We start from the raw sequence: 18988 nt of genomic DNA on the forward strand, positions 1-18988 counted from the left end.
ATCTGTAGCTGCAACAACACAAACTCAGATTCGGATCTAATTTGTGTAACACACTCAACAACCCATGTCTAAAAAAGGAAAAAGAAACGTGCCATAAAGTGGTGGAATCATTTGTTTAATTTATATATTTAGCAGCAAGATGTTGGAAGTTAGATAAAGAACAGGTTTAATTGTGGTTTACAATCAGCAATAGCCAAATACAATATAAATGAAATATTATGGTAGCTAGAGTTTCACAGTTTAGGTACAGTGAAAACAGTTCAATGGTAGTTTCAGAATGTAGGTAGTATTTTTTTCTCAAAATAACAATTGAAAATATTTTCGAAACACATGACAACTGAATTTAAAGTGTCCAGAAACAGTGTTGGCTGTGTGCATTCTGGTGGGCACTAGACTTCAAATAATACAATGTATAATGTATGTGACCAATAACAGGGTATATATTCAAAAAAACAGATGACAGTGAGATGTGTTTAAGTATTTAAGAACCTAAGGGATGTTATTTTAAATCCCCTCGTTATGGATGTGGGATTTACTTTTCTTGCGTTTCACTCTACCATTGGGCACAAGGACTCCCAGAGACTCCAGGCGGAAGGGGCGCGGGAACACAGAGTCTGAGCCCACAGGGGAGCTCATGGTGGAGCCGCTCACTGTGAGGTGGGCCGACCCGTTAGCCGGGGGGGGAGAGTGGACCGCTGTAGGAGAGAGAGCTCCATCAGATGGGTAAAACCAACATGAGCATAAACACCTAAATATGAAATAGCTTTAGCGTTACTTGAATGCTGCATACATTCGTACCACTGAATCAAAATGTATTTAATTTATTATCTTAACAGTTATAGTTAATTGTATTTCACTGTACAATATTTAACCTTACATTCTGTTTCTTTGAACTGCACGATTTTATTCAAATGTATCGTACTTATTTTTGTATTATTATTATTATTATTGTTATTCTGTTGTCTGATGTCCTTTATATAATATGTTGCCTAGTTGGCGGAGCTCGGTACCTAAGATGTTCATTGCCATAACTACACTGTAGCTACTGTGCATATGATAATAAAACCTTTGAATCTTGAATCACTTGAGATTAATATTTAGCAAATTATTCGTTGAATGTGTCGTTTATTTATTTTTCTATATTATTTGTATGGCCATTTTATTGTAGATAGGGTAGACGCCAGTTCTACCAGGTAAGATATTGGTGTCCCAAGTGTGTCTTCTTTTTCGAATTAAAAAGTAAAATGTAAGTATTTCTGATCTTCTACAATTTAATCATGATTCATTTTGTACCATTGTTTTTATGATATTGGTCTGCATACAGTTCAGAATCCCTAAAAAAAGATATACCACAGTGAGAGCACCATGTTAAACTAAGCTAACTAGCCAACTAAACCGTAGCATCTCATTAGTAAATGTGTGTGTGTGCTTGTCCTGTCCCTACCGTGTCCCTTGGTAGCTGCACGTCCCAGCAGTTGGCTCGCTCTCTTTGATTTGAAGTAGCTGCTGGCGATGTTCTCACTGTCACTGCGGGCCAGCATCTCCTTGTACCTGTCCTCCTCCATCTGCTAAAAACACAACAGGGTTAAGGCTCTGTGACAGTGTTAGGTGTGTGTTGGATGATGCGTGGAACATGAACGCACCATGAAGGGCTCTCCAGTATCAGCAGCTGGACCTCTGCCAGCTGAAACTTTCGGAGCCCCTGCTGTGAGGGAGAAAGAAAGCAAGATAATATTTAAGATAAGATAAAGATAAGAAGTACTTTATACTTTCATTGTACATTGTAAGGAATGGAATATTAAATTGTAGGCAGGAATGTTTTCCTGTATGAGCATAGTAATCTGCAGAACACATAGGGTTATAGCCCTACATCATTACTAAAACTGACACACATTTCACTCCAATATGCCATTGTGCACCTGAAGGCAGTGTTGTTTTCTGAACCGTCACCTCCGGCAGCCTCCAGGTGGCGCTGTCCTCCTCCCACACAGCTTCCTTCTTCAGGCGGTCCAGGTTGCTGTAGTTGCAGTCGCGGCGCACCAGCGGCACCATGCGCTCCAGCAGGCTGTGCAGAAGCAGGCCCTCCCTCTCCAGCCGCCGGATGGTTGCCAGGTAGTCATCCCGCTCCACCTCGAACTCCGCCTGCAGGTCCCGGATCTCCAGTCTGGCTCCTTTCAGCTGTCACCAGTGGGGGGAAAACACTCAGATGCTTTACTTAAGTAGAAGAAGTGACACCAAAAGGGCTGAGCTACAGGATCCATATTGTGCTTTTGGGGGTTTTCCCTTTCCTGTGTGTTATAGGTTTGGGAGCATGTAAATGACTGCAAAGGCTAAGTTCCCTCCCCCTGCCTAAACGCCTCCATTGGGCTAAGTATACTTCAGAGACATAGTGACGTCACTACGTAACACTTGCGCTTCTATTTGTTAGCGCTCAAACACATTGTACGTGAACATCTCTAAGCGGTTGACCAATCACAACAAAGCCGGCCAGCTGACCAATCAGAGCAGACTGGGCTCTGGTTTCAGACGGAGGGTGAAAGGAGGTGCTGCAGCACAGGCAGTGTGAGAAAAATAAAGAGCTTTTTGAACATTAAAGCATGGAAACATGTGAAGGCACAAAATACAATTGAAAATGAACATTATAGGGCTACTATAAGATAGAGTTGTATTATTTTTTGAATATTGATATATTCCTTTTTTATCCCCAAAAATTACTAGGTATATAATTTATTCATATATTATATATTCATTTTTGGTGTTAAAGGTCCCATGTCATGGCCATTTCTACTGATCATAATTCCATTGTTGAGGTCTACTAGAATAGATTTACATTGTTCAATGTTCCAAACTCACATTGGTTTCTCATACAGCTTCTCTGTATAGTATGTGTATTCACTCTCTGTCCTACACGGCTTGTTGGAGCTCCTGCCCCCCCCCCCCCCCCCTCCCTATGAGCCCGCTGTGCTCTGATTGGTCAGCTTGCCCACTCTGTTCTGATGAGTCAACCACCGTTACAGCGGAACATCAGTGATTATGTTTTACAATGGTGTTTGTTAGCAACCAGAAAATGACACCAGTAATGACAAACAGATGAGAATGCTGCTTGGGTGCCGTGTTGGCGGGACGTATTACTGGTGTCATTTCCTGGTTGCTGCGTGGGGTCTGCGAGTGACACCGCGAAACTCAGCCTGAGCACACACCCACTCACAGTGCGGAGATCCGCGGAGCCGTGGCTGAGAAAAGATAAGGCTTGTGTGTGTGTGTGTGTGTGTGTGTGTGTGTGTGTGTGTGTGTGTGTGTGTGTGTGTGTGTGTGTGTGTGTGTGTGTGTGTGTGTGTGTGTGTGTGTGTGTGTGTGCGTGTGTGTGTGTGTGTGAGGAGCTCCGCGGATTGGTCCAAGCCGTTACGTCACTATGACCAGGAAGAAAAAAATGGAAAAAGAGAAATCTCCAACGAGGCGTTCTGGGGCAGCATAGACAGGTCTTTTCTGTGTTAGAGTTTTACTCGCTACAGGGTGTACTTTGAGGGTTTGTGACTCTGCAGACCGTTTACATGCAGAAAAACCTTCACAACACACAATGGGACGGGTAATAACCGGAAAAGCATGTCATGGGACGTTGAAGTTAAATCTGTGGTATTTCGTACTGCACGTCCTGAACCCAGTTGTTGAACTTTGCTCCAAACCCATTGCAGTTCCCATACAAACTTTAATATTTGTCCTACTGTACTGTAGCTGTGACCCACCTTTCCCTGGACCTTGACCAGCATTTGGCTTTTGGCGTGGACTTCCTCCTGGATGGAGTTGTAGACATTTAACAGTACATGTTCACTGTCCTCAATGTTCTGTGACAAAGCGCTGATAAGATGGACTTTTCTCTGGTCAGCCAGGTTCTTCCTCTGCCTGTGTCTCTGCTGCAAGTCTTTGTTCCTGGCCTGCTCTCCTCCCACCACCTCCTGTTCCAGCTGCTGCAGTCTGGGGACAGGTGGATCAACAGGGAACTGTTCATACTGGACTGTCATGTCTGAAACTTACATTTAATAAATAACACTTAAATGCACTATTAATCTTGGTACAGATCCATTTTATAGTTCAATTGTAGTGGACACATACTGGGTAAGATGTTTTTAGCTGTAAATTGGCACTTCAATAGTGTTTTATTTGTCAGATAGTTACAGATTCTTATCTTCACGGTCAACCATTTCTGTTCTGTTTTATTTTCTATTTCTAGATGATTATATTTGATTTTTTATTTCTTATGTTGTGCAATACTTTGTTTTACATGCTGCTGCAACGTCCCCATGTCCCAATCTGTGATTAATAAAACTATATCTTATCTGTTATGCTACGCACAAAATTCTTTATTATTCCGCAGGCTTATTTTGGCCCTCTTCTTCTCCCACATTCCACATCGCAGAAACTCCGTTCAAACATCAAAACGTTCAGCTCGGTCGGGAATCGATGGCTATTACTTTTCTCATTCATAACTTTCATAATTTCAGAGATACATCCCATAATACATCCCATTTTTAACATGGAAGTCAATGGAGAAATTCTTCAGACTTGAACAATCTTCATGCAACTTCAACTGCTAACTGTTCATTCATACTTTCACTCAGAAACCTCATTCCACTTTAAAATGTTACACATCTTTCTGACATTATTTGTGTAAAACAACTTTTAAATCTGATTCATACTTTTAGAGATATTAAACATTGTTCAGACCTTGGTAAAGAGGCCTTCTTCAGATTTAGAGTGCGTGATGTCACAGCTAGAGTGGAGGACAGATTTAATTTTGCCTTCATATTTTCTTTTAAACCTGCCATAATTCCAAAACCCTACACTCAGTCCTGAGACATAATTTTTCATGAGAAACATAGGAAAACATCTCGTAGCTTGAAAAAGGACAAACAATTAAGCAAAATAATTAAACAAAATGCCTCTTGAGGGCATGAAGTGACAAAAACTTTCAACATGTCTCCATTAAACCCCATTGTAAGTTCAGCCTCACCTTTCCCCACCACAGCAGTCACACACCTTTAGTTAATCTGCCAAAAAGGCCACATTATTAACCCGAAAGTACACAAAAAGTACACTTCAGATGTTCAAGTTCCTTGACATGCTTCACGCTTTGAAATTTCACCGATATCTGTTACGGTTCTTCAACAAAACGTTCACATGTAATGCGATGTTTGGGGGTGGCGCGATTACATGTAAAGTCAATGCAGAGTACACTACAGTACGGCCAGCATGAAGCGGTGGACGCGGCGCGAATCACGCGATTGAGGCGACTGAAGGGGGCCGCGTCAAACACAAGAGTTACATTTTTTCAACTTGAGTGTCAAATTCACGTGACGCGTTCTTGCGAAAGCCAATCAGCGTTGGGATAATTCCTTCTGACGTCCTGCTGTTGATCAGTTGTAAAGATGGAAGAGATGATCGTTGTGGCTGTGAGTGGGTTCCCGGAGATATACGATACACTTCTACAGAACGTACAAAGCAGCAATAGTTGTTCCTCCATAGTCAAGGACAGAAATAACCAAAACGATCTTGCATGGAAGCAAGGCCGTAACCATGGAGTCAACATTGGGGGGGACCAAAAAATTAAATCAATTTGAATACTAATTTCCTGCTATTCTAAAGGAAAATATATATAATTGATTTCTTTGTCTTTTAGAAGTAGTCAAATTGAAGTAAATTGATGTGTCCCCCCCAATGTATATGGTGAATTCGGCCCTGCATGGAAGTATAAACAACCTCAACTGTCCGTCAACGGCGCGTCAACGGTATGTCTGTTTTGAATGACGCGATAAAACAAACTGCAAGCCGCGGTGAAACTTGAGCGATTGGAGCGATGCGATTGGAGCGATGCGATTATTCGCATCGCGTCCGGTGTGAACGCAGCATAAGAGGTTTATCTCTCATTCAGAACAATGAAAATGCTCTCCTCTCACTGATCACCATGGAAACCTTTGATCTCTGGACACGTCGTTAGCTCAAATATAAACACCTGTGTCATGGAACACGATGATGTCATAACTCCAACTGACATGCTCAGAGCAGCAGACTTCAGGTAATGGTTAACACAGCTCTACGTCAATTATGGGGTGTCACCATATGCCGTTTCCATGGAAACGCATCCCTCGCCATAAAACACGATGTCGCTGTAACTCCAATGGACACGGTCCGGTCGTCCCACAATCTTCACCTGTATATCACCTCTCCATGCCTCAACAGCTCTACGTCAAATCTGACATCTCACCATATGCCGTTTCCATGGAAACACATCCCTCGCCATAAAACGGTGGCGGTTTTCTCATAACTTCAGTGAAAATGCTCCAAACTGCCCAAACTTCACAGGTTTGGTAACGATGCAGCCATCAACGCATCTAAGCGTATTATGAGATGTCATCAAATGCCATTGGCATGGCGACAGGTCATTCGCCATCAAGTTCAGAAGTTTGCAGTTCAAATATTCTGCTGCTTTTCCAAGCCTTTTTACTTTCTTTTCTTCTCTCATCACACATTCAAGCCCCCAGTGTTCATGTATCATTTCAATCTAAATTCTTCACTTTCTTCTTACACCTTACATTTCAGCATAGCAGTTTAGCGTCAGCTTTTCAGCATAAAGCATTCCCACTAGCAATTTCTTCAGGAATTGCATTCTCTAGTCTTATCTTTATTATTGTATGTTCTACACTTTCTTTTTAGGGTGCAATCAATTAAATATTGACACAGTTTCTTACAACCTCAGACCTTTTTTAATTATCAGAACAATTGTCTACACAGGGTTACTACAATTTAGGCAAATTCAAATGAAGACCTTTTTAATGCCACTTGGAATTAGAGTTCAAGACCATTTAAGGTGCAATTTCATGTTAATATTACAATTATTTTCCCAAAAATATATGTCACCAATTATTCAAACAATTATTTACATTGCAACTTCAGAAAAGTATGCATACAATCCTATTTCCTATGTGCTAGCATGTTCAAGACTGTTGAAATATGTACTTAACAATTAAATACCAATTAAGTCCTTATTTTTATACATTTATATATTCAATGTCAATTGAATGCCTCTTAAGGCTTTTTTAGGATGCGTGGGAACCCTGGTACACAAACACGTTATGGTGTTATGGCGTCCCGCTCCACATCCTTTGCACAATGTTGGAAAGACATCATGTAAAAAGACATAAAGTGCCAGAAGTTGTAATGGCTGGTTCTGTGTGTACAATGTGTCTCTACAAACCTCTCCAGGACATGTTGCTGGTCCAGAGGCCCTGCAGTGACATCAGGAGAGTCTTTGAGCCCGTCTCTGTCTGGACCTTCTGGGACACCGACTGCCGGTACAGCAGGCTGGCTCGCCAACATGAGGAAATAATATCCAATAAGTATTTGAATGTCAGCATTCATGTCCAGCAGTTATTTCTAAAATGGTAGATACCTAATATAGAAACTATAACATATCTTGAATGTTTACTGGTAGTGTTGAAAGGTGCTAATGAACAGTACCTTGGTCTGGGAAGTTTCTCCAGTTATTTTGTGGCAAACGGGATCAGTGTGGCAGGAGCCCTCTTCTTCTGAGACCTCTGTCATACAGCTAGCACTTACTGATGCTTAGAAGCAAGACAATCCATAGCAGTGATAGTACATACACAAAAACAAGGACTCTAGATAAAAAAATGCAATCTCATACAACAACATTGTGTTCAGCAGGAGTGTTTATTTAAGCTTTTTTGACATGCTAATATGCACTGGACCACATTTAAAAACTAGTTACCTGGTTCTTGGGAAGATGATTTTCTGTTTTCATTCTTGGGGCCAGAGCTCCCCCTGCTGGCTCGAGCCTTCTCCAGATTGGACAGTTTGGAATCATAGGAGGAACGCAGGGCAGCGATGTCCTCCTGCAGCTTTGCTTTGGATTCCTGTTCTGCATTGAACTCAGCCTGCAACTTGGCCAGCCTCTCTTCGTACTCCTGTGGCGAGAGCAGAATACAGCCCGATAAATCACCTGCTCTTTATACAAAGCATGTCGAGATGTGAAGTGATATATGGGTGTGGGAACGGCCTGTAGTTGCCTCTTTAATCTTCTCCTTCTCTACTTCTGTGGTGCTGGACTGTGGCCTTGAAAGAGCAGCAGGGGGTTCCTCAGAAAAGTGACCAGAGAGCAGAGCTGCATGCAAAATAGAAGAAAAAGTAGGATAAAAAGCAGGCGTTAAAAATCACAAAACAAGTAAGCGTATCCAGGTGGAACGTCTCTTGATATCTCTTGGTAGCATAAAAATCATTTAGCAATATTCAAATAAAAATGGCATTTTGGCTTGAATTAAAAGGCTGGTCAAAATAATACTTACCTGATAGGTTAGTGGTGCCCATCTGAACTGAGATAAGGGCCCGCAACTTCTTGATCTCCTCCTGATACTCCCGCAGCAGAGCATCTTTGGGGTCCTCATTGATACAAGGCCTGTTCTGGATGCTCTTGGCCCGGTTGGCATAGCGCAGTGTGCTCAGGGTTTCCTCGTAGTTGTTATCCGAGGGGGACAGACAGGCGATCATTAATGTGCGCGTGTTTCCTCCCAGAGAGTCCTGCAGCAGCCTGGTCAGCTTGGAGTCTCGGTAGGGGACGTGTTTGGAGTGTCCGTCCACCAGCGCAGAGATGACGTTACCCAGCGCCGAGAGGGACAGGTTGATCTTGGTGGCCTCGCGGAGCCGCTCACCTGTAGCACCGGTTTTAGACTGACGCTCACTTCCTGCCAGGTCAACCAGGTTAAGTTTACCTGCTCGTAGATGATCCTGGCCTTCTGCATCTGAGAATATGGGATGACAAAGAACATTGTGAAAAATGTGACTTGTTACTGTTACAATTAGTAAAAAAGACACCCTGAAATTATTTATTTTTTAAAAACCTGCTGGGTCTGGGTCTATGATCATCTCTCCTATTCAGCATTTAAATGTATCAAAGCTGGTCACACTTTATTTTAAAAATATTCACTATTCACACTATCAAAGATTTCAGAAAGTGGAATTTAAAGGGGCCCTATAATGCTCATTTTCAGGTTCATATTTGTATTTTGTGAACATGCTTTAATGTTCAAAAAGGTATTTATTTTTCTCATACTGCCTTTGCTGCAGCATCTCTTTTCACCCTCTGTCTGAAACCAGAGCCCAGTCTGCTTTGATTGGTTAGCTAGACGGCTCTGTTGTGACAAAAAGTATCTTCTTGGTCGAATGCACTTATTGTAAGTCAGCTAAATGAAATGTGATTAGTCAACCTCTTAGAGATGTCCCGCCCCTTCACCTATCATATAGAATGGGTTGGAGCACTAATGCAGGCATTTCAGACAGGGGGGGAGTGCGTGGGAGATAAAATCTCTCTGGAGGGAACTTTGGGATTTTAGCCTTTGCAGAGCATTTTCATGCACCAAAACCTCTATAACACACTACAGGAGGAAAACCCCTGAAAGCATAATAGGGCCTCTTTAAAGAAAGGAAGATCAAGCACATGTTCCTTCATGCAGACAAAAATGCCTTTATCACATATTAAACGGGATGTCAATATGTTTCAACATGTTAAACGTATTGCATCAGTGTGTGTGTGTGTGTGTGTGTGTGTGTGTGTGTGTGTGTGTGTGTGTGTGTTTGTGTGTGTGTGTGTGTGTGTTCACCTGTGTTGCAGATCTCCAGGTGGATGGTGAAGATGGAGTGTGAGCGAGAGGAGTCCTTGTTCATCAGCGTGAAGCCCACTGCCCTGTTTCCCCAGCCTTGCACTATGATTCTCTCACACTCACCCACACTGTGCACAGTGTGCATGGAGAGGTCCCGCACATACACCCCCCGCTCTGGATGCTCTTTAAGCTAAGTATTCATCAACCACACAAAAACACATACACACAATCCAAATCTGTCACCTTGTTCAAACACCTTGACCTTCAAGCAACTACTGTGCTTGTAAGTCACCATGGCAACTTACACAGTACATGCACATTCCACAAAAAGCTCACTGACAGAGAATAGCCTGAGAAGCTATAATCACTTTACTTACTAAAGAGCAATAATCCTTTGGGCTTCTGATTTGTTTATTGAAACAACAAAAGACTTACCTCCAATCTGTGTTTGGTGTCATTTCCCAATAGGTCTCTGATTTCTTCATTGTAAATCTCCAAGTAGGAGGCCCTCACCAGGAATTTTGTATTTTCTGCACACTAGCTTGCACACATAAACACATCAAATGAGTCTCTCGGAGCACATAAAGCTCAGACAAGCCTGGACAGAGACTATATGTAAGAAAAGTCGTAGCCACTAGAATGGCGTACAAAAAGTGCTACCTAAATACTTCTAAAAGACAAATAAATCAATTTTAAGCATTATTATCACTAGCATTATTAGTTTATCTTGTTATTTTCTACAAAAATATTTAAATTGAAGTGGATCCTTTTTCAGAAGCTGAAACCATTGACCAATTCTTTTTTTTATTAACCTGAGAATTAATTGTCACTTTTGTGCATTTTCATTTATCTGTGGATTAAATAAATATGCAAAACGTTCTCTTAATTTTAAGTATAATGGTACCTTTCTTGTAAATTGTGGTGTAGCATAACTTCCATAATTTTTTATTAAATTATATTATATCGTACATTCATTTCCTGTACTGTGTTGTTTATTTTTGTGTTGCTAAATATATATATTTTTTCATCTACCTGTATACTCTCAAAGATGTGCTCAAAGGCTCTTGGGATGACCCCCCTCTGGGCTGTAGGATCGGACACCCCCTGCATGGTGAAAGACTTCCCACTTCCAGTCTGTCCATAGGCGAAGATTGTGCCATTGTATCCCTCAGTGACACCCTGTAAAGAAAAGTATAGGAATAAAGTCTGGCATTAATGACCTTATGCAAGATAATTCTTTAAAAAGCACCCTTCTGACCTCTGAAAGTGACTGACAGCAACCTGTTAAGTAAATAATGAGGTCTGCTGTCATGAGCAATAAGATATAGGCTGTTGTTGGACTCAGGGTGTCCAGTGACCACCAGTGACTACTTTTGTAATGCTTCTGTATATGTTGGCACTGAAAACTAAACAAATTAAAAAAAAACAGAATCAAAAGTGGGTGCCAGAGCTTACCTCAACCAAAGGATAGGCAATCTCGTTGTACATCTGCTCAGTGGTTTGATCAATGAAGTAAGTCCCATCAAAGGTGAACTGTTTGGGCGGCTCGTCCACTGCCCCGGACTTTTCTATGAAGCACTGGCAGCGGTGCGGGTCGATGGAGAGAACCGTGTTAGAGCCGAGAGCCTTCTCCCGGTCATTCAGGGGCCTGCACCTCACAATCACCTTCACTGACTCTGATCCCATGGCTCAACATCCACAACAGCAGTGGACTTATACAGTACCTAGCTAAAGATTAAAAAAACAAAGAACACTGTTCAATTATCATTTCATATACATATTTAACGTAACACAGCTGAGTTGAGCCTCATTAGCTTACCTAGTTTAAAAGCACGCGGACAAATGGCTGAAAAACAGTTCCATCCCGGTTAAAGTCGGTTTAGAAAATCTGACAACCAGAGGATATCAAACACCACCAACAAAATAATGATGGACTTAAAAAGTAAAGTGAGACTTTTAATTTCCTGTTCAGGTGTCGTTATAGGTTCCATTCCATTCTGCACTGGTTCGTGGTTCCTCCCACAGCGTTGACATTGCTTAGCAACCATAAACAACCGTTGACCAATGGAAGCGAACCTACCTCGACCGGCGGCCATTTTGGTGAGGGCAGTCCATTTATGGGCTAATGGTAAGTGCAAGCATTTTATATATTTGTATATCACTACGCAATTATGGTATAATAAGTTAATTTTTTGGACAAGAAAGACCACTACAGACCCTTGACAGATATGTGGTGTCGGCATTTAACCTTATATCCTACTGCCAGCCTACTAGCTAAAGTTAGCCAACTAAATTTGAGTCAGCATTTTTTAATCCATTACACTGAAACAAATTACACTTACTTATTGTTTCCAAATTTCAGAGTTTGCACACTGTGTCCTTGCCATTGCCTGTTTTGTAGTAATATTGCTTGGAGTTACAAATAAATGTTTTTAGTATAGGAGAACATGGGTTCAACAAATAGGTTACCCACAGATGCCTGTATTATAGGTTTCGTTTCACCTTTCATTAACCTATGTGGTACAATAAGTTAATAACTTATGCATTCATAAATGTTAAAAGATTCAGTCTTTGTAGAGAGATGTTGAATATTTTTTACATTTTCAAATGATAACATAATACAGAAAGGTGTTTCTGTTTTTAAGCCACTCATTGGTATTTATTGGGTGGACGATTTAAGAGCAACACCGGTCTTGTGTAAATGCAATACAAATACAACATCACCACAAACTGTAAGCGCCAGAGCAATCATTAAGGTCAACTCACTTCTATAAAACAGATAACAAAAACGGATCATAACCTAAATAGATGTATGATTTATTTAATTATCGATGATTATAAAATAACTAAGTAAACCTTAGAAACTGAGTGTGTATAATTGAACAATGTAATTTAGAGTTCTGCTCTAAGATTTAGAAACGTTGTACAGTATACATTGTCTCATAATACTAAGCAGCAAGTATTATCGTCCTCAATACCAAAGCCACAGGTGATGTTGTGGTATGCAGTCATAAATAATACAAATCAACACTTTTGCAGGAAATTGGTTGAAAACAGAGAACCCCAGTTGTTTAATCTCAAACAGGGGTGAATAATATGAAAATTACCCTATGTGTAAAAGATAGTACAGAATAATCCCATTTATTACCTACATTTAAATGGAACATTTAGGAATAACAACAAAATATCAGACAATCTTATGATAAAGACTTAATTTAGGTAAACTGCATGCAAAAAGTACCAGTTTAAATTAGAAGTAACAAACTTTAAAACACAGAAGAATGACCCTTCTTAGGGGCCATCATACAGGAAAAAGCTATACACTACTAAGGTGTCGAGATATAGAAAAAAATTCAATATCATCATGATCCTATTTTTTTACACCATAACACATTGTGGTGCATAGGATTACTGCTTACATATTCCCCAGGTCTAACGTCTAAACACATTAAGAGAAACATGAAAGCAAGATTAAAATTGGAGGAATAATAACATTTGATCAAATGTATTTGTGCAACTTGCAAGAAATAAAAGTATTCTGTATGACCCAATCAATTAGTTAGGTTTCACGTCTTAAAAACACAAAAAAACTCTTCTAGCCTTTCAGGGCTATTAAAAAGACTTTATCGAAAGACATAAAAAAGCAGCTTTACAAATAAGTACCCCGTTATAAAATGACTAGTATACTATATACATTAAGTGCCAACACTTTTGTGAAGCTTCCCAAAAACACCAAATATGATTTAAAGATAAAAGATGATACATGTGCAAAAATCTAAAAAGTTGTCACTCATTCTGAGGTTGGCATTCCACATTTTCCAGTGTCCAGTGATTAAACCAAGTCCTTTCTGTTGGTACTTTTAATTCTGGCTTTGTTTAGGCTCTTGCGTGGGTTTAGAGGCTGCTGAGAGCTGGAACTCTCCTCCCACTCGTAACAGTGGTTTACCCGGGCACAGCTCAGCAGACACGGCAGCTCTTCCCGAGACTCTGTGTAGTGGTCGATCAGCTCTGCTATGGAACTGAATTCAGTCTTGCATTGCTGAGAGATAAACAAAACGATTACTGTAAAAGTATAAGTAACAGCTAGGGTTACACAGTATCAGTTTGACATTTATAATCAAATGTCAACATGACTCAATTCAGTTTCAGTTTTCACAGATAATAATGTCTGTCTCAGTGTTTGCCTCTTTAACACTCTTTTTACACCCAATACATATCCCTTGGTTTATTAGTAAAACCCTCAATTGCAGAGGAATATGTTCCTATAAGGAATCTAGATTAATAAATCAATGCAATCATGAAAATTCAGCTTCTTTATGATTATCTAAAAAATAGTCAAAAAAGACATGTCTGGTGTGTGAATATATCCTTGGTAGCTCAAATGAATCTGATACATTTGTTTACAGTACAAACTAAGTACAAATGTACCTGGCAGACTCACCGTTTGCTAATAATTCTGTGTAATAATTAACCTTAGCAAAACATTTACCTCGAGCAGGAATTTCCCTTTGTGAGTGTTTCCGATAAGGTGGGTGATCAGGCCAGAGGGAAAGCGGATGATGAGAGAGCCACATTTGGGTTTTTTAGGATGTGGGCACAGGAGGTATGACCCGAGAACGTCGTCTGCAAGCAGGGAAAAGCTGCTGTCACTAAAAAAAAAAAAAATACACATTTAGAAAAACACAGACATATTGCGGGCAAGAAGACGCATCTATTTCAAATGCATGAAGGACTCTTACGTTGCGATACCAGCCCAACACCACACCGCTTGAGCCAGTGCTTCTTCTGTTTCGGCCAAGCTCGGAGCCCGTGATCTCCTCACAGGTATTTTGTCTTGCTCCTTTCCTGATTCACATTTAAAAGAAAAATCAGTGCGAATTTGGAGATGATTAAAAGCTAAGAGGTCAAAAAGTTGAAATATTTCACCAGCCTTGTTTGCGTGTGGAACCATTCAATAAATCCCAACCTCAGTGAATGTTTGGTTTAGAAGGCCCCGACACACCAAAGGAAACCAGAAGACTGTTCGACTCGGCCAAAAAGTCACCCTTTAATACACTGCAGAGAGTACAGCTAACAGCCAATTAGCACGTACAAGTGAGCCAGGACATGACTCTCCATAAGCAGCATGCAACGGTTATTATAAAAAGAGAACCGTAAAACATAGGGCTATAAAGGCTTAGCATACACAAACTGATTTAACATTTTAAAAAGGAAGTGGCCAAAAATAGTGCCAACAGTGCAGGACACACCGCAAATAGTACACCAAAAGATGATAACCAACGGCAATGACCGTCGATCAATAATTGGCTTTGTGTGTCAGGACCCTAAAACAAGATTTAGATAAACAAAGCAGTTGGTGATGAAAGAAAACATTCAAAAGAGTGTTTTAACACATTAAAGCTACTAGTTCAAACTGAGAAGTTTTAAGAACATTTACATCCGTTGTGACTCACGTGAGACCAGAACCACCAACTTCTCACGTGTCTAAATGTCTACCTGCTGACACCACGACAGCGGCTGCCCTTCACCTAAACATTGAGGGGTTTCCTTTACCTCCACAACTCTTTGACTCTTGAAAGCGCTTTGTGAACACTTAGCCCACCTTGTGAGGCACTCAGTTGCTCCTGAACGTTGCGCTGTTTGAGCGGTGTGAAAGTGAAAGAGCGGTAGGCCCCAGATTTCAGCACCTTGTTGCGGATGGCCTTCTTGCGCACCAGGGAGGGGGAGGAAGTGGGGAAGACTTCATCTTGGCTGCTGTTCAGGTCATCGGAAGACTTTTGATCGTTCTATAGATGCAATGAAAGGAAATAATGGGGTAAAAGGAATAATATTATCTTGTATAGGTGAAAATAAGAAGACGTTCAAGTCCAAACCTTAGATCCCGGCAGCAAGCCCTGAAAAGGAGCTCTTCTGAAGGACACCAGGGCGCTGACGCTGAGAGGGAAGCCGTGGTTGAGCAGGGAGGGGTTGCGACGCGGCGCCGAGCCCACAGAGTCTCCCTGAGCCTCCTCGGGGTGCTTTTCTAAGTAAGACAGCTGGAAACAGCGGCAAAGCAGCAGGTTCAGGAACTGTGCCTAGAGAGGAGAACAAAACACAACAGTTCTACTTACATTGTATCATCAATTTTTGTGTTTTTTGATCAACCAAATTCCTAGTAAACATTTTTCAGTTAAGAGCAACACTAACAAAAAACGTGTTCTCTCTTTGGAAGAAATATCACCACAAACTCCAAAACGCTTGACTGACGATCAATGTGGCCAAACAACAAGGTTGGTTTTAAGCAAAGGTTTATTAAGTTAACATGATTTATTTAAGGTCAGAAATGTTTTGATAAGAGTTTGGTAGACCAAATGTGTTTGATCTTGTGAGGGTTTCTTTTGTGTTAATTATAAATGATTTTGATAGCAGAATTATAGTCTCTACAGACCCACAGAAGCTAAATAAATACTGCGTGGGTGTGTCTTTGTTCTGCTCAGTCAATGGGACAACTTACCCTGTTATCATTCATATTGCTACATAGGTCTGTGTGGGTGTGCTGGGAATTTAGGTCAAAGTAAAACCTGGTTTTACTTGAATATTATTGGCAGCACAATTTCAGGTGTGCTGTTGGGTAATTGAATCACCATCTTCCTAAGCATATTGTTAAAATGTCAGAGGCTGTGACAACTTCCTACACCGAAGGGTTAAATTAGGGGCAGATATTTAGAAGTATTTTTATACCAACAAACAGTTCCTGTGTAAGAAAATTATTTACTACCACTATTTATATTCTTTTGTGTAGGATATCTTTTAAATGTGTTTACTGTTACTGCACAATTATTATTGTTTATTTTTTGAAGGTGGCGTACATTTCTATATATCTTTTGCTGGAAAAACAATTTCATTAAAATATATTTGTCAAATAAACAGGTTTCTTTCAAATACAGCACATATTCTTCCTTTGATGCTTCCCATATATACTTTTTTTGTAGGGCCATTATGTCAAAATCCTAGATATTCATAGTTCCACATCTGCCCTAAATTGTTCTTGTGTAAGACACATAACTTAACTATTTCTCCTATCAATATTATACCCAAAGATTCTCACCGCTCTTGAATGCCTTGCTTGAAAGACATGGCAGTAGAGCTGGGCATCAGTGCTGCCTGGGTTGTGGGAGACGAAGGAAAACTGGGCCTCAGAGGGCCAGGCGGTGGACAGAGAGACTCGCCGCAGAGCGTGAGCCATCAGGAGTTTCTGCATACAGTGACACATGAGAAAAACGACTTCATCTTTAATGTTCCAGACTTAAAACAAACTCATTAGATGTCCATGAATGTAGCATGCCTAACGTCTCAATACTTGCCGTTTCATCCTCATTGTACATCTTCACACCTTTGATGGAGAATTTTAGGGATACAGGCCTCCTTCTTTTGCATGTCTGAAGAAAACAAACATATTCAATATTGTATTTTCCAAAAACGGGCACAAGTTGCTACTTTTGGGGATAATCTAAGGCTCAGGGCTTACTATGAGGCACTTCAGCTGAGTGTGCAGCTGCTCTATCTGGTCATCCAAGCAGCAGTCATCCACAGGAAATGAACCCACATACTTCACAGCAAAGACAAACATTAAAGCGAAACACAAACACACAAAAAGACACAAACATGAATGACTTGTTCTAGTTACCTCTGCTGATCGAGTGACTGTACAATCTTCTCCCACCGGTGCCTCACCCATGCTTCTGTTTATCTCTGCAAAAGCAGACATATTTTAGACCTAAAAGCAAAGCCCAGTTAAAATAAAGCTAATTTGAAAAGCTATCAAACAAACAAGCAGATCACTTAGTCAGACATTTACAATAGTAGACTACAGCTGCATGAGGTTTAAACAGGGAAGTGAACGTTTGGCAGAGTATTGTAAAATACAAGACCATCTTGAAATATCAGAATACTTGAAGACAGGTCGTGATTTAGGATTGGTCTGTGGTTTTAAAAACGGGCTTATTAGTCTTTTATCCAATGTCCGAGCAACGTAACCGAGTCAAAGTCGCTGCCAACAAGTGGGAACGTTGTTTTACTGTTTCACTTGTATTCATCCCGAACAGTAGGGTACAATAAATCCAAAATGACAAACGTAGGTGTCATTCGGCTTCAATTTGTTCTGCGTTGCAGTGCACCGGAGCGCCTCGACCTGTTGAAACAAAAGCTTTGAAATCACATAAACTTACTTTCGGAGTTGTTAGACCTCAGCCCGTTCCTCGCGAAGCCTGCGTCTCCTCAGTGGGTCTTCACACGGCGCGTGACACCGACGTCCTGCACCTTTACCTGCTGCCCGAGGCGGGGCTCGAGGGGAGGGAACCGGGGAGTCAGGAGAGGGGGTACGTGAACACGTCGGCCCCTGAGATATGATACACCCCTCTCTCTCCCTGCTGCTCTTTTCTATAAATCCACTTTTTACCCCTCAGCTCCTCACATTCCTACATATTGCGAAATGTACCGCAGTGACGTCACGCGCCCTGTGGTGGGAAAGTCAGGTTCCTCTGGGACAAGCACATTTCGCTATGATGGTTCAAGTATCATTTTCTATAAACTTGCTTTTTTGGTAAAATATTCAATGCTTAAATTAAACTCTCTTAGAAGTTAAGTGAGAAAGATTGTTTGTTTGGACACCTGACATAGCCCTGGGCCCAAAACAAGCACTTGACATATCATTTCCTGCATTTTGATTAATTTTCAATTTATGGTGAAAATATCTATGTGAAAAGAATCAGGCAGCAGGTAACACATATAATATATATAATAGTAGCCTACAATATAATGGATTATAATGCAATAAGGCCGCCAGACTTTCTGTACTGCTTTCAAATATGTAACTGAACAGAAATAGACATTTTAGATATCAATGTGATTGTATGTGATAATCAATGCGTTGAGGTTATGATTCCCCGTATTAAATTGTACGGAAATCAGGATGGCCCAAGTAAATGATTTATTGAACTCTGCTGGTCATCAACCCAGTATTGTTTAACTGATAAGACAAAACACGTTTGAGAGCCCAGCATTTAACCGTTTGCGTCTTCTCTCTTTATGAAGAGATGTGATTCATCCCACCTAGTCTAAAATGCACGAGAGATCTAACGGCTCTTTATATTTTAGAAGAATTTCTCTGACAGCATACATGCTTTACCCTTCCCTTCCGATTTGTTTGGGGAAAGAACATCTTTACATATGCATTTGAAAAAAAATAGCAAACCTGACCTACACATCACTATAAAATATTGTGGTATCTTGTCCAGAAGAAATTATAAAAACGCATACATTCATACCTAATACTACTTAATGTT

The 18988-nt window shown here is 40.7% G+C and overlaps 2 protein-coding genes across 5 annotated transcripts; both read right to left on the reverse strand.

Annotated features, from left to right (window-relative positions):
• Positions 1-99: 99 nt before the first annotated feature.
• Positions 100-11678, reverse strand: kif17 (kinesin family member 17). Of its 2 annotated transcripts, none has more exons than XM_034201009.1 (15): positions 11485-11678; positions 11121-11393; positions 10698-10844; positions 10101-10202; positions 9666-9855; positions 8355-8807; positions 8079-8173; positions 7781-7976; positions 7513-7616; positions 7250-7356; positions 3744-3972; positions 1920-2178; positions 1644-1705; positions 1445-1565; positions 100-695 (listed from the first exon to the last, which is right to left on the reverse strand). In XM_034201009.1, the coding sequence occupies exons 2-15, from the start codon at positions 11349-11351 to the stop codon at positions 505-507; spliced, it is 2487 nt and encodes an 828-aa protein (XP_034056900.1). In that variant the 5' UTR covers positions 11352-11393; positions 11485-11678; the 3' UTR covers positions 100-504. The 2 variants fall into 2 exon arrangements, with proteins under 2 accessions (XP_034056900.1, XP_034056899.1); XM_034201008.1 differs by having other exon boundaries at positions 1445-1568.
• A 1018-nt stretch (positions 11679-12696) lies between these two features.
• Positions 12697-18170, reverse strand: sh2d5 (SH2 domain containing 5). 3 transcript variants are annotated; one of them, XM_034200971.1, is made up of 10 exons: positions 17873-18170; positions 17332-17396; positions 17173-17253; positions 17009-17083; positions 16753-16899; positions 15539-15739; positions 15268-15451; positions 14405-14510; positions 14155-14314; positions 12697-13704 (listed from the first exon to the last, which is right to left on the reverse strand). In XM_034200971.1, exons 2-10 carry the CDS (start codon positions 17380-17382, stop codon positions 13498-13500), a joined length of 1212 nt encoding a protein of 403 aa, XP_034056862.1. In that variant the 5' UTR covers positions 17383-17396; positions 17873-18170; the 3' UTR covers positions 12697-13497. The 3 variants fall into 3 exon arrangements, 2 of the variants coding, with proteins under 2 accessions (XP_034056862.1, XP_034056861.1); XM_034200970.1 differs by having other exon boundaries at positions 17332-17421; positions 17873-18140; XR_004567518.1 differs by having other exon boundaries at positions 13583-13704; positions 15219-15451; positions 17332-17421; positions 17873-18148.
• Positions 18171-18988: the final 818 nt, after the last annotated feature.

Source organism: Gymnodraco acuticeps, unplaced genomic scaffold (assembly GCF_902827175.1).
Source record: "Gymnodraco acuticeps unplaced genomic scaffold, fGymAcu1.1, whole genome shotgun sequence".
In the NCBI taxonomy this organism is placed as follows: Eukaryota; Metazoa; Chordata; class Actinopteri; order Perciformes; family Bathydraconidae; genus Gymnodraco; species Gymnodraco acuticeps.

What these genes read in the sequence shown, in the direction of transcription:
- kif17 (XM_034201008.1), bottom strand. Translation starts at nt 11,351, where the DNA reads ATGGGATCAGAGTCAGTGAAGGTGATTGTGAGGTGCAGGCCCCTGAAT. An exon ending in TTGCCTATCCTTTGGTTGAG is followed by an intron (nt 10,845 to 11,120) that starts GTAAGCTCTGGC and finishes TTTTCTTTACAG; the next exon opens with GGTGTCACTGAGGGATACAA. An exon ending in ACACCAAACACAGATTGGAG is followed by an intron (nt 9,856 to 10,100) that starts GTAAGTCTTTTG and finishes ATGAATACTTAG; the next exon opens with CTTAAAGAGCATCCAGAGCG.
- sh2d5 (XM_034200970.1), bottom strand. Translation starts at nt 17,412, where the DNA reads ATGTCTGCTTTTGCAGAGATAAACAGAAGCATGGGTGAGGCACCGGTG. An exon ending in TGTACAATGAGGATGAAACG is followed by an intron (nt 16,900 to 17,008) that starts GCAAGTATTGAG and finishes CACTGTATGCAG; the next exon opens with AAACTCCTGATGGCTCACGC. An exon ending in TGTTGGGCTGGTATCGCAAC is followed by an intron (nt 14,315 to 14,404) that starts GTAAGAGTCCTT and finishes TTTTTTTTTTAG; the next exon opens with TGACAGCAGCTTTTCCCTGC.